This window comes from Lathyrus oleraceus, chromosome 3 (genome assembly GCF_024323335.1).
Source record: "Lathyrus oleraceus cultivar Zhongwan6 chromosome 3, CAAS_Psat_ZW6_1.0, whole genome shotgun sequence".
NCBI lineage: Eukaryota > Viridiplantae > Streptophyta > Magnoliopsida > Fabales > Fabaceae > Lathyrus > Lathyrus oleraceus.
In genome coordinates, this window is record NC_066581.1 from 257,601,446 (window position 1) to 257,623,628 (window position 22,183).

Sequence of the window (22,183 nt, forward strand, 5' to 3'; positions counted from 1 at the left end):
TTTCAATTTTCAAGTTTCCCAACAAAAGAAACATGTGATCGTGTAGTGTTTGATTTTATTTGCTTGAAAAGTTTTTTAGTTGAATAAATGTTTGATAATTACTGTTTAATTTATTTTTCAACATCCTTGAAACGCTAATCCCCTCCCTCTATTATGATTTTTTGATTTACAAGGGTTCATGGTGGCGATTTTTTGCTAATAGATTTGTTTTTCTCTTCATCCTCTCAAGTTTAAGCAAAATACCATTTTTAATACATATTGGTGACTCAAGTTATTAATTAATGCCTACATGTCACGCCATGTCCCCAAAGTTAACATTTTTTTAAAAAATTTAACGTTAACGACCTTTTTGTGTAACATAATAATTCTTGGGGGACGAGTCACGTTTTTTAGTTAAGGGACCAAAGTAAAATATTAAATTAAGTTAAGGGACTAATTATGTCATTATATATATATATATATATATATATATATATATATATATATATATATATATATATATATATATATATATATATATATATATATATATATTATTGCTCATTTTATAATTAAGTAACTCATTTGAAATTGACATGTGTATTTAAATACATTTTATACGGTATCAAATTGGATAACACTCAATAAAAATGCACACAACTAACTTTCTATTTCAATGATCACTATCAAAACAATATCTATTTTATTTTAATAAACAATTATATTTATTTGAGAGACAATTTTTTTATTTTTAAATGTGAATTATTTTTCTTTCTCCATCTCACAGGTCTCTTTTTTATATGATTATTTAATACAATTTTGAGTTTATATGATCATTATTCATTTTACAATTAAGTAACATTATAAATTGACACGTGTATCTAAAAAAATTATATTATATTAAATTGAATATCACTCAATAATGGGTACACCACTAACTTTTCTTTTCATGGTTCCCTATAAGGATAATATCTATTTTACTTTAATCAATAATTGCCTTTATTTGAGAGATGAATTCTTTATTTTCAAACGTGAAAAAAAATCTCTAGATTCTTTTTTTCATTTTAAATTTACACGTGTATCTAAATATATTTTATACCGTATTAAATAAATTTACTCGTGCGGACACACGAATATCTTGCTAATAAAACTATTAGAATAAATAAATTCAAAGGCAGATCATATAAATCTTAGATTCTATAAATCATTAATATATAAATTCTTCAACAAAACATTATTCACTCATTTCTAACAATAATGCATAAGAATACATCACACTCTTGAAAATATTTATATCATGATTCTTTAAATATTGAACGTTGGTAAGTTAAAATCTCATTCTGATTTATGCTGACAATGAAGTTAACATTGATTTTTACCGTACCAAAGTTATTATTTGTTAAATTCAGAAGATCAATTTTGTTCTTTCCAGATTCAAGTGTAATAGGGACGTCCGCCTTGACCTTAGAGCTTACGTTGTTTCGTACTCCACTCCTTGAAAAAAGTTCTCAGTAGTAACATATGGAAATTTCATTAAACGATTCATGAAATACTTCATTGAAGGGCATGAAGGGACTCAATGTAAAGAATAGGTTGAGCGCCAATAATATCTTCATCAACATTACTTCAAAACATGAAAAAGGTTAACATGGACAAGGAAAAACAATTGTCAAGATAAAGTCATCTCAACCTTGAAATTCCTTATACCTTAAAAAGGTTAACTGTTAATGAATACCTTAATGAGCACCAGCCTTTCAAATACTGACTAGTTCATTAATTCAAATTTCATCTTGAGCTTGAACTTCCCCAAAAAAAAGACATATTCTTTTAAAGATTAAGTTGCAAAACTTATATTATAGATGCATAATTAATATGTCATACGAAAAAAATAACTTTAATTTATTCTAATTATTTTGAAAATAATAAATAAAACAATATATCGATAATAGATTAATTAATCACATAAAGTTTAAAAGTCAGAGTTTACTAAATTTAATTATATATTGTGATTAGTAGTTAATGGGGCAAACCTTCATAGTATTAAGAACAACACTTTTGCAATCTGGTAAGATGCTGACAAACTTGTGCTGTAAGTTGTAGTCTGAGATTGAAAAATAAATCTTAAGCCAGAAAATTGTTATCAAAGCTTAGAAGAGCTTCATTATTATTACCTCTAGTTTTGAACCAGGAGATGAAATTGTTGGATAAATAATTATCACTGCTTCTTCAAAAAGCTTTATGACCTTATGCAAATCTTTAAGATGATCCATTTAGGTTGTCTAATAACTCTTGCATTCAACATTAACACATTTTATATTTAAATAATAATACAATTAAGACACAATCTTATGAAAACAAATAATCAAGTAGGACGAAATCAACACAATCAAGATAGCTTTATCATGAAGATAAATAAGTGTATAAAACAAAATTGTGTGATAAGAACATATCAACCTATTATTTCATCTTTTACGATAAAGAAATATAACCCATTAAAAAATTATCTGCATAAAACTATGTGGATAACTAAAACGAGAAAACATACCGGAGAAAGGGAGAAAAGAGGGAGAAAACAAATAATAAAACTAGAATCGAAAAACCTATGATACGAACCAGTGAGATGGAGAAACAGTTATCGACGACGAAGTTTATCGAAATAAAATTCCAATTGGAGAAATGGAGAAAGGGGGCGGCGACAAATGTAGGATTTATGGAGGAAAATAGAGAAAATGGAGAAAAAGAGCAGTGATAGATTTAGGGTTTGTGGAGGAAAGTAGAGAAAACAAACAGTGAGAGAAAATAGGAGAGAGTATGAGAAAACCGAAAAAAGAAGGTTTGGTTTTGGTGGGAAGGGTGGAAAATACTTTTATTTGAGATAGCAAATGGTTGATTGATATTTGATATGTAAATAGAGGTTTGGTTGAAATTTATTTGTGACATTTGTTGATTACTTATTTATCTAATTGATAGTGTAAATAAAATTGAGGAGAATGAAAATTATGTAAGATCACGCATTAAGATTTTGAAGGGTTGATAGTAATCTCCCTAAATTGTCATTTCATCATATTTACTTTTTTCATTCTCATCTCATATTTCAGCATGACAGGTGACATTCATTTATCAACCTTTATCAATTAAATCATAATTAAATATTCCATGCATACATTCTCTCTCTTCATTAAAATTTTAAGTTTCTTTCACATTTCTTTTTCCCATGTTTTCTTACTTGTTGGGAATTCACCAAAATTTATGGAGAATTTCAATCAATCTTGATAAACAAGATTGTTATCACCCACACAATGACAATAAAAGAAAAGAACAATGGAGAAAGAAAGAAAATAAAGAACAATGAAGGAGAAGAAGAATTAAATTCTATAAAGTTTCTCTCTGCCCACAAACTGTGGAAAACTTCTTATTCACTTTGTAACTACAAAATACTGTGAATACAATATTATGAATGCTCTATTCACTTCATTACAAGAATAAGTGTTACTATCTCTATTTATAGATTTAGGTTAACTTGGACCTCAAGCCAAAGCTCAAAACTATAAAAGTCCAAAATAGCTAACACTACTAAAAATAGGCCTAAGTCGAAATCATGTGTGAAACAACATGCTTCGACACTTCAACACACTAACACAACTCAACATACTAGGTAATTCAACACTTCCTTGTTCTGTCGAGCAACCTGCTTCGACATGAGGAATTACAATTCAACACACCACCTAATTCATTGTGTCTAAACTATCTACATTCATCATAGCTCTTAGTTTTCTAAACACTTCGACCTGCACTCCCTTTGTCATGACGTTTGCAATCTAATTCTCAGTTCTGCAGTGTTTCACATTCATCTTTCCATCTACTAGCTGCTCTCAAAGATAATAGAACCTCATTTCGATGTGCTTTTTATTACCATGTGCTATCGGACTCTTCTCCAGATTGATAGTTGACATGCTGTCGATCTTCATGGTAATTGCTCCACGACTCTTCGTTGTTATCTTTTCTACCAAATTCACCATCTATGTTGCTTGACATGAACAAAGAGAATCAGATATGTATTTTGCTTCGCATGACGATAATGCCACTACCGGCTCCTTTCTCAAACTCCAAACAACTGGTACACCACCTAACATAAACACATATCCTGCTGTGGATTTTTAATCCTCAGTATCACTACACCAACTTGAGTCGGTGTATCCCACTAGTTTACATTATTTTCCTTCATCAGCTGCAAGAAACAAAATGTCATAGTCAAGAGTTCATTTCAGATACCTTAGTATCCTCGTTGCCGCTGCTAGATGTGATACCTCTGGCTTTTGCATGAATCTACTCACCATACTTACACTGTATGCTAAGTCAGGCCTTGTATGACAAAGGTATCGAAGTGACCCAATAAGTCTTCTATATTGGGTTGGGTCGACATCATCTTCATCTGATTCTTTCGACAGTTGTAATCTGGGCTCAGCTGGAGTCAAAGTTAGGTTGCAATCTTGCATCTCAAATCTCTTGAGTATTTCGCTTGCATACCTTCTTTGATGCTTCATCAAACCTCTACCACTCTTGTAGAATTCGATTACGAGGAAATATGAAATGTCACCCAGATCTGACATTTCGAATTCCTTGTTGAGATCACCTTTGAAGTCTTCGATCTCCTTCTTGCAACTACTTGTTATCAACAGGTCATTAGCATAAAGGCATAGTATAAACATTTCACTATTGCTTCTTCTTACATATACTCCATGTTCAGATTTGCACTTCACAAATTCCTTCTCCCTTAGAAAACCATCTATCTTCTTGTTCCAAGCTCTTGGAGCTTGTTTAAGTCTGTACAGGGCTTTATGCAGCCTGTACACTTTTCCTTCTTTGCCATGTTTCATAAACTCAGCTGGTTGTGCAATATAAACTTCTTCTTCTAAGGGGCCACTAAAGAATTCACATTTCACATCCATCTGACACATTTTCCAGTTGTTTATGTTTGCTAGACCAATAACCAAACTGATTGTTTCGATCCTAACAATAGGTACAAAAACTTCGTCGAAGTCGATTCTTTCTTTCTGAAGAAATCCTTTCGCCACAAGTCTCGTCTTGTGTCGAGTCACTTATCCTTTGGGATTCAACTTCACCTTGTATACCCACTTCACATCGATTGCCTTCCTGTCTTGGACAATTCGACAAGTGACCAAGTGTCGTTGACTTTGATTGACTTCAGTTCTTCGTCCATTGCTTTCATCCACTTCAAATCTTTCAATGCCTCAACTGCATTGACTGGTTCGACATTTGTGTAGAAAGCATAATGTACCAGTTCACCTTCTTCATTAACCATATCATCTGATGTAATCACACATTCTTGCAACCTTGCAGGCATGTGTCTTGTTCTTTGAGGTCTGCTTGGGCCTGCTTCACCTCTGACTTCTTCCTATCGAACTTCTCTTTCGACTTCACAAGCTGATTCATCACAAAAGATTCTCACTAAATCTTTCCTGACATTCTCAGTCCAATCCCACTCCTTAAGCTCATCTATGACCATGTCCCTGCTGATCACCACATGCTTATTCACTAGGTCGAACAACTTGTATCCTCCAATCGAATGATATCCTATCAGGATCATCTGATTCGACTTGTCATCAAGTTTTCTTCTCAATTGATCTGGCACATATCTACGTGTTATAGATCCAAACACCTTCAGATGACTCAAGCTAGGCTTGACACTAGACCAACATTATTCTGACGTGATTCCTTCTAGCTTCTTCATCGGACATCTGTTTAGAATATATGTCACAGTCGACACAACTTCTTCCAATAATTATTTGGGTAAATGATTGACTTTCAACATACTTCTAACCATATTCATGATAATTCTATTCTTCCTTTGTACGACTCCATCCTGCTGTGGAGTGTAGGACGACACCACCTCATGCATAATATCTTCTTTCATACATAATACATCGAAATATTTCGACATATATTCTCCACCACCACCAGTCCTCAAAATCTTGATCTTTCGATCGCTCTGTCTTTCGACCATAGATTTATACTTGACAAATACCTCGATCACTTCACTTTTCTTCTTGATCAGGTAAGACCACCGTTTTCGACTAAAATCATCTATGAATTTAACAAAGTATTTGTTACCTCCAATCGAATCCACCTGGAGAGGACCATATACATCATAGTATATGACTCCAAGAATGCCTTCGACCTACTTCATGCATCCTTACTGAAGTTGTTCTTATGTTACTTCGCATGCATACATTCTTCACACACTTCATTTGGAATTTCGATTTTTGGTAATCCTAGAACCATATTTCTTCTCTTCAAATCTCTTATGTCTTTGGAATTGAGATGACCAAGTCTTAATGCCATATCCATTCATCTATGTTGGCTGCTGTTGCAAGGCACTTATGCTCCATCACATTAAGTTGAATCTTGAAGGTTCTATTATGAGACATTGGAGCCTTCAAGATCAACCTCCCATTTGAGTCGAGAACTCTCATAATCTTATCTTCGATCGACACCTTGTAGTTATTTTTGACTAACTACCCTATGCTTATCAAATTGCTCTTTATGCATGGTATGTACAACACATTTGAAATTACCAACCTCTTGCCATTTTTCCTCATAATCAGAACATCACCAACACCTTCAACTGATAGAGTGTTGTCATTTGCAAATTTCACTATGTTCTTCATTGAGGGATTTATGTTGACAAACCAGCCTTTCCTTCCAGACATGTGTGATGAGCATCCTGAGTCCAAGTACCATTGGTAATTGAATCTCTCTTCATCTCTTGTTATAACCATCAACATCGTCTCTTCTTCTTCATGTTTCACCATATTTGTATAAGTTTCTTGATTCTTCTGCTTTTCTGGACAATCACTAGAATAATGACCATACTTATGACAATTGTAACACTGAATGTGACTCTTGTCTGGCATTTGACCACCACCTTTTCCTCTACCTGCAACATCACCTCTTTGGTTGCCTTGATTCTAGGGTTTTCTCTGATTCGACCAGTTTCCTTCTTATTGATTTTGACCAGTCGAATTGTTGTAGCCTCCTGTGTCTTTGTTGCTATTCCAGCTTCCTTTGCCTTTCCTTTCTTTTGCTGATTGCGCATGCAAAGCCATATCACTCTTCGACTTCCCTGTAGCTCTTTCACCCATTATTTGTTCATGAGATTCAAGCATCCCTTGAAGCTATTCCTTTGTCAGTTTTGACAAATCTTTATACTCTTTTATGGCTACTACCACATGGTCGAACTTTTGAGCCAACGACCTCAAGATCTTTCCAACAACAGATCTTGATGTCAACACTTCTCCATACACCTTCATTTGATTCACCAGTTTCGTAACCTTGGTGAAGAAATCAGTTATGCTTTTCATTGTCTTCCATATGAAGCAATTCATACGTCCTTTTGTGAGTTTATAACCTCACATCTTTCCCCTTCTCTGCGCCTCCAAACGATTTCTCCAGAATTTCCCATGCTCATTTCGCTGACTCTGCATCACTAACCTTTTCAAAGTTATATACATCAACACATTGATGGATTATAAAGAGATCTTTATAATATTTCTTCTTCAATTCTTTATGTGCAGCCTTTTCTTGATCTGTCTCGTCTTCTGCAAACGTTGCTACTCCTTCATTCACAATATCCCAAAGATCTTGATAACATAATACAACCTTTATTTGTTTGCACAAATTCTCATAATTGTTGTTCTTGAGAATCAGAAGATTTACTGGAAAATGCTCGTTTGGATGATTCGTTGCCATGGTGATTTTCTTCCCACGAATCGATTAAACCGAAGCTCTTGATATCGGATGTTGGAAATCCACCAAAATCGATGGAGAATTTTAATTAGTCTTGATGAACAAGACTGTTATCAGCCACACACTGACAATAAAAGAAAAGAACAATGGAGAAAGAAATAAAGTAAAGAACGACGAAGGAGAAGAAAAATTAAATTCTGCAGAGTTTCTCTCTGCCCACAAACTGTGAAAAACTTCTTATTCACTTTACAACTGCAAAATACTGTAAATAATATTATGAATGCTCTATTCACTTCATTATAAGAATAAGAGTTACTCCATCTATTTATAGATTTTGGTTAACTCAAACCTCAAGCAAAAATCCAAAACTATAAAAGCCCAAAATAGCTAACACTACTAAAAATAGGTTCAAGTCAAAATCATGTATGAAACAACATGCTTCGACTCTTCGACACACTAACACAACTCAACATACTAGGTAGTTCGACACTTCCTTGTTTTGTCGAGCAACCTACTTCGACACAAGGAATTATAATTCAACTATTTTCATTTTATTTTATTTTCTCTCTATTTATTTATTATCACTAAAAATACTAATAATATATTTTTTCATTTTAATAAAATTAAAATCTTATTTATCTCACGGATCATTATCAACGCAATATCTATTTTATTTTAATCAACTATTATCTTAATTTGAGAGACAAAATCCTTATTTTTAAATATTTTCTTTTTTTATTTCTCCGTCTCACAATTCTTTTCGTTATTCTTTTTATATAATTATTTAATATAATTAAATTTATATGATTATTGTTCATTTTACAATTAAGTAAATCATTTTAAATTTTGAATTTGTATCTAAATATATTTTATATCGCATCAAATAATTAGTTTATCTCATGGATCATTATCAGCACACTGTCTATTCTATTTTAATCAACAATTTGCCTTTATTTGAAAGACAATTTTTATTTTAAAATATCAAAATATCATTTTTTTTGTTTTTCTTCATCTCATGAGTCATTTTTCTTCTTCTTACATAATTATTTAATACAATTGAGTTTATATAATTATTTTTTATTTTACAGCTAAGTAATTCATTTCAAATTTACATCAGTATATAAATACATTTTATATTGTATCAAATAAACTTTCTATTTTACATATCACTGTCAGCACAATACATATGTTATTTTAATCAATAATTATCTTAATTTAAAAGATAAAATCCTTATTTTTAAATATCATATTTTTTTATCTCATGAGTCCCTTTTTTACTTTTTGTATTCTAATACAATTGAATTTATATAATTATTATTTATTTTAAATATATATATATATTTTTTTTATATATATATACTTTTTTATACTGTATCAAATTTTTACACCAGATATATTTTATTGATTAATATAAAGGAAATGATAATTTAGATAATTCATTAATATTAAATAATTAATGAAGAATAATTTTAGAATAAAGATATTAAATAAACAGAGATCTATCTTGTTGGCCTTTTGTTAGCCAAAGAGAAGATTTTTACTTATTTAGGCAGGAGGAATATTAAAGTTGATAAAAAGTTTAAAACTATTGAGACTAACCAGTAAGGAGTAAAATTGTTGACTAAAAATATTAAGGAAACTGTTCTTTTTTTAATATACAAAACTGACATTATGTTTAATCCTTATTTATTTAATTTTAGTCGGCAAACGAACTTGAAACATGTTTAATCCATTTAATTGCAACATTAATCTAATGGTCAAAATATAACCAACACACAGATATAATAAACTCAAGATAAAGTCACTCAATCTAGACCGTTAAATCATTCTCATCAATCTAGACCGTTAAATACAACTGCTAAACCCATCTCTCTTTCCCTATCCATTCTCTGCAAAATCAATGGCTGCCAAGATCATGTTGCTATCTCCACCTCCAATCCCTCTCCGTTCTCTCCCATTTCACACAAACAAACTACACCCATGGAACCATCAGCACCATCTTCCAACTCCAAAACCAGAGAAACTTCGATTATCCCTTCATGAGAGTGCCGAATTCATCACCCAACAACAACAACTACTAAACCCCAATTCTCTTTTCTTGCTTACAGAGACTGCTGGTTATTCTTTGGCTAGTTATTATACTTCTCTTGGTCTCTTTGTTATATCTGTTCCTGGTCTTTGGTCCCTCATCAAACGTTCTGTTAAATCCAAAGTAAGTAATTCATTCATTCCCACTTTGTTTTATTGTTTTTTTAAGGTTGTTTTTGTTGTGTTTTTGAGAATGTTGGTTTGTTGGGGAAAAAATAGATTGTGAAGAAGACATTTGTAGATGAAGTTGGAAATAAGGCACCAAATCAGGTTGCAGGGGAGGTGCTATCATTCTTTACTCGTAATAATTTTTCAGTGGTTGATAGAGGAGAAACAATCACGTAAGTAACCATTCCATTCTCTTTTCTTTTGGCTTCCACTTGTAAATGCAATACTAGTTTGATAGTAGATGTTCTAGTTAAGGTTTTAAACAAGTTTTTATGATTCTTGTTTCAAGGTTTGAAGGAGTGATGGTTCCTAGCAGGGGGCAAGCAGCACTGTTAACTTTCTGCACTTGCATCAGTCTTGCAAGTGTTTCCCTTGTGCTCACCATAACTGTGCCAGATGTTGGCAATAATTGGTTTGGGTTAACCATCTTAAGTCCATTGGCGTAAGTGAAAGCATTCACAGTTCACACTACACTTATTAATTCATTTTATTTTTGTGAAGGGTATAATGAAAAGCTGATGATGATATATTGAATATTTATGCAGGGGTGCTTATTACTGGACTAGAGCATCCAGAAAGGAGCAAATTAAGGTGAAACTGACAGTTAAAGAAGACGGAACCTTATCAGAGATTGTTGTTCAAGGTGACGACCAACAAGTCGAGCAAATGAGAAAGGAACTAAAGTTTAGTGAGAAGGGCATGGTTTATGTTAAAGGCCTTTTTGAAACATGACTTGTTTTAATCATATGGCTGGACAGAATGTACACAAATGAATAGGCATGTGAAAAACAGCCAACAGAAATGTTAGTGAACAATTATGTTAAATCAGCACGCTGACAGTTTTGACATTTGCCATAGGCATCTAGTACATTTTAAGAATTAAGATCATGATGTTTCTTGATTTTAAAGATGTGATCATATACAACACAGTACTGTAAGCTAAAAACAAATGCCACATCCTATTTGCTAATCAGATTTCCAAATGTAATTTATGATAGAGTACAAAGCAATATGCCCGAAGTCATCAGCTTTTAAACAATTCATTTGTAAATTGTAAACAAAAAGCCAGGCAATTATTGATACAAGTATCGTCAAACAGTAATACTTAAAATTCAGAGATACATAAAAACTTGCTAAAACAACAAATAATAATGATTTCCAGGCCAAGTATGTCCATGGCGCATTTCGACATTATCCAATAAATCAAAAATATTTTGAACTCATTTCACTATTGAGCAGCTCAAGGTCTTCAACCGATCAACAACTTGTTTTCCTCCAAGAATGAATAAGTTGGTACCTCCAGATTGTATGGTGCAGGTCCCTTCCTAATTCTGCCAGAAATATCATAATGTGACCCATGGCATGGGCAAAACCATCCACCAAAGTCCCCAGCATTTGGCAAGGGAATGCAACCTAGATGTGTGCAAACACCAATCACAACAAGCCATTCTGGGTTCTTGACTCTCTCAGAATCTTGTTGAGGGTCACGAAGAGATCCAACATCAACACTGTTTGCCAACTGCACATCGTCATCTGTTCTGCGCCTGATGAATACTGGCTTTCCACGCCACTTAACGGTGACAGTAGTGCCTGGCTCAATGCTGGAGAGATCAACTTCAAGTGAAGCCATAGCAAGAACATCCTTACTTGCTGACATGCTGAGGACAAGCTTGAGGACAAGAAGACGGATCACAGAAGCATAAGCAAACCTTCCACCTGTTAGGACAAAGTATGCAAATGCTCTCTTGCTTGGGTCACCAGGAGGAAATCGTTCATGGTTGTGCTCATCATATACAATCTTAGAAGATGGATTTTTAACAGCTGTAACAGTTGCTGGGATGTCAGGAAGAATGCTGTTTTCTTTTGCATGGATCAGTGACTCACTAGCAAAACCTGGATTATGCAAACAAATTTAATCAATTAATTACCAAGTAATGCTGTTAACCAAATAAAGGAATTAATGGGGTTATATCTAGTAGGATGAAAATTATAAATCAATTGTAGGGAAAGCAAGCCTCATTCTAACACCCAACCAAAGAATAACATTTGCTCAATTACAAAACTAAAAAAGTCAGGCCACAAAAGTACCATAATATGCAACTGCAAATCAATTATAGATCTAATGATACAGAGTACAGACTAAAGGTAAATCATAAAATGGAACAGAAAGATATCTTACAGCATATACGTGCAACAATTACATTGATAATCAAGCACACTAAAATGTTGTTGAGTCAATCCAACTAATCAATCAATTCAGTAACAGCTAACCATATTTGCAGAGTTTTTACTAAAATTACAACTAGAATCAGAAGCGCAAAACATTCTAAGCTGTAATTTCATCTGATAAAGTTTTGAAGATGGTAATGAAGTATGGCAATTACCATAAATATGATTCAAAGATATCAGCAGTAACTTACTACATAACTTAGCTTATATTCATACCACCAGAAAATAAAGCCCAACAATCAGCTTCCAAAATGAATAACACGACAATAAGTTTTTACCACTACGCAAGCATTATGCATAAAGTAGTATTTCCTCCGTTCCTATATACATATCTTTTAAAATTGTTTTGCACAAATCAATATGTAACTGTTATTAATAAGAAAATTCTAAATATGAACCTACTTTTCACGGGTCCACTCAACAACTTACTCTCTTCATTAGTATATGTCTAAAATAATAATTGACAAGGTAAAGGTTACCAACATAAAAGTAGTTTATGTAAAAATGAATTTTGAAAACGGCAGATATAACCATAAACAAGTTTATCCTAAAAAATGACAAAAATAAAGGAGAAGGGAGCATAAAGTTGTCAACCATCAAGTTTTCCCTTCCGGTTTTGATACAGCAGTCAAACAACACCTAAACATTCATAACAGATGCACGATGAACTATGCATCCCTCAGAATGAACTACAATTCCACAGGCAGAAAACATTTTACCAAAAACCGGGTTTTAAAAAAGGTTCACCGCAATTTTGGTGTCGTCGACATTAAGGTTTCTTATGTCTCCACAGTCATGATTCTCCGCAACATCAATGATTGTGATAATTGCAATTCAAAAACTTATATAAAACATTTAACAACAAACTAGATAACTTCAATTTGTTCAAAAGCGCAATTCCATAACCCACAATGGAACACACAAACAACAAAACAGACATCTCAAAATCAATTTTCAACCAAAAAAAATAATAATTATAAAAATAAGCACTTTAATAACAGCCGCAAAAATCATGTGCCTTGAAATCCAAAAGGAAACCAAGAGAACGAATTCCACGCAATCTTCAACCTTTCTTCAAACACACACGAAACTTAAGAAAAACCAAACTAACAAAATCAACCTCCCCGAAGATTGGAATCAACAAAAACATCCAAAAGCTAAAACCTAATCACATAAACCATTCACAAATAACCAATTTCATAAAGCAAATCATAAAATCAATATCATAAATTGATCCGAACCCTAACATGAAAGAATCAAACCGACCGACCAAAACGAATAATTTCAAGCTCAATTTCAGCTGCATAACAAATTACGATGGTAACGAAAGCACTAACCTCTGAAGGGAAGAAAGAATTGGGGATGGATCGAAAAGGGATCAGATCTGCGTTCATCGGAGGAAGAAGAAGGCGGTGGTGATATGGGGCTCTTAGAGACGAAAGCGGAGGCGGCGTGGTTAGCCCTCCCTGAGAGAGATGAAAGCCTCTTAGATGCAACCCTCAACATCTTCTTCGTTGGTTCTCTTTCTTCGGTTTTCCCTGCGCTTTGTACACAAAATGAAACGATTGAGACTCGGAAAATGGGGGAAAGTGGGTCTGAATAGCCTCTGTGCTTGACCAGTGCGTGATTTTTGTTCGGTTTTGGGCTTGGTCTAAGCCCAAACGTTTTTCAATTGCTGTTTTTCAATTGCTGATTTTGTTAATAGAGAAATTTACTTCACATCTTTAATTCTACCCCCTTTGAAATATTTTCACTCATTCACACATTTTAATTATAAAATGTTTTATAGAAAAAAGTTATGCAAATAACATTTTTCAAAGCCAAGAAAAACAAGTAAGACAAGTTTTTCTTTTTAATTTTTCCACACATTTTATTATTAAATATACATAAGTATTTTTTTCTTCATTTTAGTGAATATTTTAAAAGTTTATTCTTTAAAGTTAATTTCATTTTTTAAAAAATGAATTCAATTTTGAGAGACAACTAATAATACTACACAAGTTACAAAGATCGAAGTTATGTGTGATACACTTATATAAATGAATAAAATTTCAAAATAACCAATTTTTTCAAAAAAAAATGGAAAATAACCAATTTTTCAAAAAAAATACCAAAATAACCAAGTTTGGTAGTGGATGCGCCAGATGAATTGGCGCACCCCCATACCAATAAGAGTAGGTGCCAGGAGCATTGGCGCACATGCATTGGGCCTCATGAGGAGACGCTGATGCTTGTGGCGCCTGCATTGGCCCTCATGAGGAGGCGTCAAAGCATCTGGCGCTTGAGTGCATTTTCATGATGGGTGTGTGCGCCAATTCATCTGGCGCATACACCACCTATTATTTTTTTCAATTTTTTTATATTTATTTAGTTTTTTTAAAATTATTTTATTTTTAACATTTAATATTTATTATTTAATACATAAGAAATAATAATGAAAAAAAATAAATTTATTAAATATGTAATAATTGGTTACATTGGACAGACAAAAAACTAATGACCCGCCCGATTATAACATCCCCCGGTTCCACATCCCGGTGCGTTAGTTTGTCTCTGAGGTCTCCCACGATTTTCTTGAGGTGTTTGTGGTCTTTGGGTGCTGACCTGATCGAGCGATGGTTGGTTGGAAGGTCTGGCGGAAGTTCCAGAGGTATTTGACAGATGTGTCATCATTTGCTCCCAATATTCGGAGGGGCTCTGGCCAACGACGCTTCCGTAATGGAGTTCAGTGCCCATGTCATCGTAGTTAGTGCGTTGGGGTTGGGTGAATTGGGGACGGTATAGTTGCCCAAATTGGGCCATTGAGTAATTTTGAAAACGAAGCAATGGTTCCTGGGGCGTACTATAGTTAAACAACGGTTGGGTGTTCATTGGTGGGGGGCTACGATGAAGTGACCCATATGAATCATCTGGGCTATAGACGGTTGTGGTTGCGGGGTTTGATTCTTGATTTTGTGTTTGGGTGGATGGTATGAATGGATTGCGACGTTGGATGGTTGGTTGTTGGGTGGTTGACATGAATGGGTTGCGATGTTGGGTGTGTAGTTGTTGCGTGTATGTGGTTGGTTGATGTTGTGTTGTTGGTTGTTGGGTTTGGGTGTGTTCACATTGGTGTTGGGTGGTGAATTATTGTGGGGCGTACGATGACGAAGCATGTTGGCGTGGATCCATCAAATACCGCGGCTCAGATACAAATTGCTGAGTTATTACCGACCTAAACCATGCTATATATTGTTGAGTGGGCCTTGCACCTTGGATGACTGGTTCGTTCAAGATGTGTTGTCGTCGATTCCTCCATTGACGAGACATGTCTTTTGCAAAGTCTCTCCAGTCAGAATAATCCCACTGTGCATCGATCCTTTTTTAATGCTAATTCCCCAAACACGTGGGAGATTCTGGAATCTGTTGTAGCATTCCGAACTGCAGTTTGACCCGATTACTTTGGTGCATTTCCACTGTAGTGAATCGGATAATCGGTGTCTTCGTTGTCCAAACTGCAGCATCGTCATGGTTCACATCATGATTCAGACCTAGATATGGCCTCCAAACAAACTGTAAAACAAAACCAAATGGTTAGATGGAAAATAATTTGAGAAGTAATTTTAAATTAAAATATAGTTCGGTAGGATTATTACATCGTCATGTCCAATGTGGTCTAATAGATTTCGATAGACTACAATAGCGTGTTTCAGACACCTATTGTAGTTCATTCCCCTTACTGACCACCTAAGATAATAAAAAGAAGTGAAAAATATTATTTACTATTAATTATAATAATAAATATAATTAACTAAATGGTGAATGATAAAGTGTTAGACTTACTTGGTTGCAAACAGGAACACGAATGAGCGCCCATTTATCGGGGCGAGCGACGGCATTCTCGACCACCCCCAAGTTTGAAGCAAATAAGCACATGAAAAAAAAGTACAGGTATTCTTTTTTGCAGTTTTACACATTGCACTATATAGATGGGCCAACACAGCTGAACCTCAACTATAAGTGTTTATCTTATTAATGTTGCATAATAAAGGTAAATATATTATATTCACAGAATTACCTGTACTTTTTGGAAACAAAAAGTTACCAAATAAAATCATAATGTAACACCGAGCTTTTATTATTTTCTCATACTCGGTTGAATCATCGGACAATACTATACTGGCATAATATTGTTTTAGGTATTTTAAATTTATACCTTGCCCCCTTGCTTGACTGGATGTGTCTCCCTCAGTTTCGTCGTCTAACAAAGGGGCACCCAATAACTCATTGCATATATTGTTGTCTTGGTTAACTCGCCCATTCACTGCCTTTCTGTCTATATGGAGACCCAATAACATGTACACATCCTTAAGTGTGACGGTACACTCACCAATCGGAAGGTGAAATGTGTCGGTCTCGGGTCTCCACCTCTCCAACAAAGCCATAATGAACTTGTAGTCCACCGCGTACGAAACAATATTTAGTAGATTTCCAAATCCACATCCTCTAATATATGGTTCTATTAAAGGATCGTGGGGTACATATTCATGTACACGGGATCTAAACCGCTTTGGATCCTAATAACAAAAAAGTAAAAAAAATACAATTAGAAGAAGAAATACAAACTCAACAAACACACATCTATAAGAAGTATTCCAAAAATAGAAACTAAAAAGAGAGCGATTACAAAGGTATAACACAAAGAAGATATCTATTAGAAGTAATCCAAAAATAGAAACTAAAAAGAGAGAGACAACAAAGGTATAACACAAAAAAGATATGTATTAGAAGTAATCCAAAAATAGAAACTCAAAAGAGAGACATAACAAAAGTATAATACAAAAAAGATATCTATAAGTAGTAATCCAAAAATAGAAACTAAAATAGAGAGATAACATACAAATGCCGAGATATTCTCGATTGTGCCTCTGTGTTCATCGCCCATAGTCAACAAAGACATGATTTGAATTTGCAAAGCTTGAGTTTGGTAGATGAAAGAAGTGTGGTAGAAGAAAATACTTGAGTATTGATGAAGATGATTTGATATTGTTGATATGAGAGACTATTTATAGATGAATGAGTGAGTAAGTTTGGAACCTAAAAAAAGTGTGATTGGTTGCATGGAAAGGCAAGAGGAGACAAGAGAATGACAAAATTCAGAATGGAAGAGAAATTTAGCATGTGAGGAATCTTCTTGGCGCATGTGAAGAAAGCACATGCAAGGGAAGATGTGCCATTCCTCTTAGCCCTCTCAAGTATACAGACTTAACAAGTCACTTGAGGAATATTCAGCAATTACAGAAAATTACAGTAGTGCTTAGTGTTTCTAGGTAAGCAGAAATTACACAGTATAAGAACAAAAGAAATGTTCACACTTTAGAGCAGCAACTCATGTGAAAGGAGAATGAGTAAGAGATATGAGATTAGTTCCAGTATTCTCGTGTGTTTCATTTTTTTTCTTTGTGAAGAGATCCATCCTATATATAGGGGTTGGATGAGGAGACTGTTTGCTGAAAGGATCTTGGCAATGATGAATGATTAATGTCATTAATCTTTGTGTTCTTTCCAAAGCAGTTTGGGGCACTTTAACTTTCTTCCAAAATTAGATTCTTGCCATAAGTGGAAGACTTCATAGCTAAGTCTTTGGTGATCGTTTCTGAATCAGAGTGTTCAGACATCAAAGTTTCTGTTCAACATGTACATATTCAGATAGTTGCTTACATATTGACTTCAGAGGTTCTCGATGCCTTCTTGATTGATTACATCAGAGTGTAAAAGCTTCAGATCCTAGAGTGCGCTCTTCCGCTTCAGAGTGTCTGATATCTTTTTCTTCGTTGAGCTTTGTATGCTTCCTTTGTTCAGAGTCAGAGCTTTTGCTTGAGTAACTTCTAAGTGGTCATTTTGAGCTTGTGCTTGTATTTGATATATGTCTACCTGACTTCTTTTTTATTAGAGTCCTACACACTTAGATAAATTTTGTTAGGGTACCATTTTGTTTCATCCTTTGTTATCATCAAAATCTTAGAGATGAATTGTAGATACTGAATTTTGTTCTTACACTCCTTTCCTCAAAGAGTTTATCCTTGATATATTCACTTTAACTAGTGACAATTTTTCTCTTTTCCTAGGTCTTCTACCCAGTAACCGGTAGTTGTAAATACCATTCCCCTTGCTGAGTTTATCCTTGATATGTTCACTTTAACCGGTGACAGATACTCTCACTTTGGTCTTTTGCCTAGTAACTGGTAGTTGCAAATCCTATTTTTCTCGGCAGTCTATCCTTGATATGTTTACTTTAACCAGTGACAGGTATTCTTCCTTTTGAGTTTATCCTTGATATGTTCACTTTAATCAGTGACAAATACTCCCTCTCTATCTGGTCTTTTGCCCATCAAAGGTAGTTGTAAATCCTATTTGGTTTCTTTTCCACAGTAGGGCATTCTTACCCAGTAATCGGTAATGAATATGCGTCATTTTTCTCAGCGAGTCATCCTTGATATGTTTACCCTAATCGATAACGGATGTCCCTCTGTCCGAGTATCTTATCTTCTTACCCAGTAACCAGTAATAGATAATATATCTCTTTTACTCATGTGTTAGAGTTTTTCTTCCCCTATTGAGTTTGGTTTCGTATTTCTTTGAGAAATCGAATTCCCTTTTGCATTTGAGTATTTCAGCCTTGTTCTGATTTACGCATTTCCCCAGCGGGTGTGTCTTGCTATATTGGTGTTATCCCAATACATGCAGATTTCTTTTTTCCCCAACCGAGTCTTTCCACTGATTTATTTTCATGGAAAATCCCCTCGTGTCTCCAACAGTTTTCAAGTCGTAGCCTAGCCTACGCATAACTTTTATCCCCAAAGTCTCTGTCTCCCCAGTGAGTTTTCCTTATGGGATGCATTTTGCTCATGTGGACTTTCAGTTTCTCCATATTATTTTCCTTTGTGGCAATATATCCCCCACAAAGATTATTTTTGCATTTTCATATCATATGCATCGTGAGGTCTCTTAGGGACAAAAATTTGTTTCTTGATGTTGTTATTTAAGTTCATTCTACTGAGTTGATACTAAGATTTAAACCTTCACATCCTCAACTAGAATGTCCTTAAATAGGGGCAGCTGTAAGACCCTAATTTTGACCCTAAGATCCCTCATGCAATCTCATCATTTGCATTGACTTTGGGATCACACCTTGGCATCCTCCTTACCTCCATTCATTAGGTTTGCATTGGGAGAGATCATCAAGCAGTTTTGATTGTATCATACTTTGTTTTTATTTGCTTACTAACCAAAATACCAAAAATATGTCTATGGGTATCTTTGTTTCTTCTGTAGGTGGTGTGTGTCCCCATGTGCCTTATCAAGCTCACAAATAGGGTTTGAGACCTTGAATGAAAGAGATAAGTCAATAAAAGGTTAACAATGGTTATAAGTATCATATATGGATCCCCATGTTCTTCATTTATCATTTTGATCAATAAATTATCAAGAGTTTGAAGCTTGTTTGCCTTGGAAGCCCTAATTCATCTAAGTATCTTGTGTGACTTCCTCAACAAGTTTCTTCACCAATTGATCAAATATCTCAAGGGATAATCCATTATACATCATCTTATGCATATATGATCCTCCATGATCCCCAAAGATCAAAAGAGCTTCAAGTTTGCATGTTGGTTCAAAGAAGTTGACCAGAGAAAGTTAACTAGTCAAATCTAAGGTTCCTTAGACCCTATCTCCTACAATGCGTGTCATATGAAAATGATTACAAGAGAAACATTACTATTTATGACATCCCAAACAACTTTCATTTTGACATCAAGAGCTAATTTTGCTTATAAAGTCATTTTTTATGGTGAAAGATTATAAGTCATTTTGTTTGTGCCCTAGATGGAAGGGCAACTTCCAAAAATCATAACTTGCTCAATTTTTATGATATGATGGCCATCCAAGTTTATTGATGAATTTCAAGATATCTTATCCAACTTTTATTCTTTGATAAATGGAAAATTCTACTTTCAAGGGCATGTGCCAAGAGGAAACATTATATGTCATTTTGGGTCATTACCATTGAGCAAGCAATTTTCTTCAACTTCTAAAATCCATAACTACCTCATTCAAGATCAAAATGATGTCAAATTTGTGACCAAATTGAATAGTATTTAAATGGCTACAACTTTTGTGAAGGAACCATTTTCATTTGAAGCTCATAGCAAAAGTTATTCAAGGTGGAAGAAGTGGTCATTTGACTTTATACTTAGAAAATTTTCAACCATGTTTGATTTCTCCAACTTACATCTCAAAATTCATCATGATCCAAGTTCCAAATTGAAAAGTCTTCAATAGAAAAGTTGCTCCCCTTCATGTTAGCTTTCCAAAAAATCCAAGATCATGTCATATAGAGCATTTTTCAAGGACCTGTGCATGGGTGTAATGCATGGCTTCAGTTGGTAAGTTCAATGTCCAATTTCCATTTCCCTAATGCATGATCACATGTTATCATTTCAGGTTGATTAGCCCATAATGTTTGACCTTTTGGAATCATTTAATGGGTATATCACATGCCCATGCAAGCATGAAACCAAGGATTTCTATTTTTGACATTTTGAGGAAAGGTGTGGAAAGCAATGTGTAGGCTATAAATAAATGCCCTTGCTGATCAGAAAAGGGATCCACCTTGCCCAAGCTTTGCTCTGCTGCTTCCCTAACTTCCATTAAAGGATAAACTTGAAGATTTCATTTGAAATTGAGTTTCAATTCTCACTCTGTTTTGGAATTGAAACTCCAAGAATCCAAGCTTCTTAATCACCCATTCCACTTCCTGCAAGTTGTAAGAGGCGAGCCAAAGAAAATTGGAAGCAAGATTAAGCTCAATTGAAGCAAACCGAAGGTGAATTTTCTAGATTTTCTCTTCTTCGATTCTCCCTCATTTCTCAACTATTTTACTTGATGTTTGGTTGTCTAAAGACCTACCAATGTAGGCAACAATATTGAGTTGCTTTGAGGCCAAATCGAAGTAACTCATATCATGCACCTCAAATTTCAAATCCATGTATCTTTTAATATACTTGGAATTGGGAGAAATTGAGGTTAGATTCGAACTCCTGAGCATTTTTTCTTTTGATTAGTGTATTCATTTTCCATTTTTACGAAGGTTGGTGGTGGACCAGTCCGGTGAGGTCCACTGGAGAAGGAGATCGGGGCTAGGGCTACGGTGGGACGTTGGCACCCTTCCAACCATTTGATCTCATTTGAATGTTTTAATCCTAGTCCTTGCTTCTGATCACCAAACATGTAGACGCGTTGCTGTGGTGCATGATGAAGCGCGTGCTTATGGTCATCCGATCTTCCACCTGAATTAATGAGGGAGATCTGATGGCCCGTGTTTTTTCTATTTTCTTTTTATTTTCTAATTTTCATTTTAATCCTCTTATTTTATTTAATTCATAGAAATTTCATTTTTTATCTAAAGAATATGAGACTTTCACCAAAAATCTTTAAATATTTTTGTCTTCCATATTCTAAATTAAAATATTTTTTTGGATTCATTTTGATATTTTTTGTGAATTAAATTATTTTGGACTTGTTTTTTAAATATTTTAAAATACTTTTGACTTTCCAAAAATTGTGAAGTTTTTTGTATAAGGTCATTTGACTTTGTTTGACCTATGATAAATCTCTTGGTCATTTATTTGGTGATTTAAAGGGATTTGAGGTTTTGTCCATTTAAAAATGCATTTTATTTCATTTTAAAATTGATTATTAATTGAATAATTGTTTAAAAATTGTGTTGAGCCATTTAATTGATCTTGTGATGTTTGACTTTCTGTTTGGTCTTGGTCATGATTGATTTGACTTTTGTTTGACCAATACTATTGGATTTAGGGGATTGATGAAATGTACATTTCATCCCCCAAAATGAATGAATAGTATTGATCAGATGAAATTTCTCATATGATCAATTTGAGTTTCTATTTTT

General features: G+C 34.1%; 2 protein-coding genes across 2 annotated transcripts; one reads left to right on the top strand and one right to left on the bottom strand.

The window, feature by feature from the left end:
• The first annotated feature begins 9,554 nt into the window (after positions 1-9,554).
• LOC127126743 (protein COFACTOR ASSEMBLY OF COMPLEX C SUBUNIT B CCB1, chloroplastic) lies at positions 9,555-10,890 on the top strand. Its single transcript, XM_051055730.1, has 4 exons — positions 9,555-9,958; positions 10,054-10,175; positions 10,292-10,444; positions 10,548-10,890. The coding sequence occupies exons 1-4, from the start codon at positions 9,647-9,649 to the stop codon at positions 10,732-10,734; spliced, it is 774 nt and encodes a 257-aa protein (XP_050911687.1). The 5' UTR covers positions 9,555-9,646; the 3' UTR covers positions 10,735-10,890.
• A 47-nt stretch (positions 10,891-10,937) lies between these two features.
• LOC127126741 (cytochrome b-c1 complex subunit Rieske-4, mitochondrial) lies at positions 10,938-13,896 on the bottom strand. The gene is made up of 2 exons (XM_051055729.1): positions 13,569-13,896; positions 10,938-11,895 (listed from the first exon to the last, which is right to left on the bottom strand). Exons 1-2 carry the CDS (start codon positions 13,735-13,737, stop codon positions 11,252-11,254), a joined length of 813 nt encoding a protein of 270 aa, XP_050911686.1. The 5' UTR covers positions 13,738-13,896; the 3' UTR covers positions 10,938-11,251.
• Positions 13,897-22,183: the final 8,287 nt, after the last annotated feature.

Excerpts from the sequence above, each read along its gene's own strand:
- LOC127126741 (XM_051055729.1), bottom strand. The coding sequence starts at position 13,737 with ATGTTGAGGGTTGCATCTAAGAGGCTTTCATCTCTCTCAGGGAGGGCT. Across the intron at positions 11,896-13,568 it reads ATTCTTTCTTCCCTTCAGAG|GTTTTGCTAGTGAGTCACTG; the intron begins GTTAGTGCTTTC and ends TGCATAATCCAG.
- LOC127126743 (XM_051055730.1), top strand. The coding sequence starts at position 9,647 with ATGGCTGCCAAGATCATGTTGCTATCTCCACCTCCAATCCCTCTCCGT. Across the intron at positions 10,176-10,291 it reads GATAGAGGAGAAACAATCAC|GTTTGAAGGAGTGATGGTTC; the intron begins GTAAGTAACCAT and ends TCTTGTTTCAAG. Across the intron at positions 10,445-10,547 it reads ACCATCTTAAGTCCATTGGC|GGGTGCTTATTACTGGACTA; the intron begins GTAAGTGAAAGC and ends ATATTTATGCAG.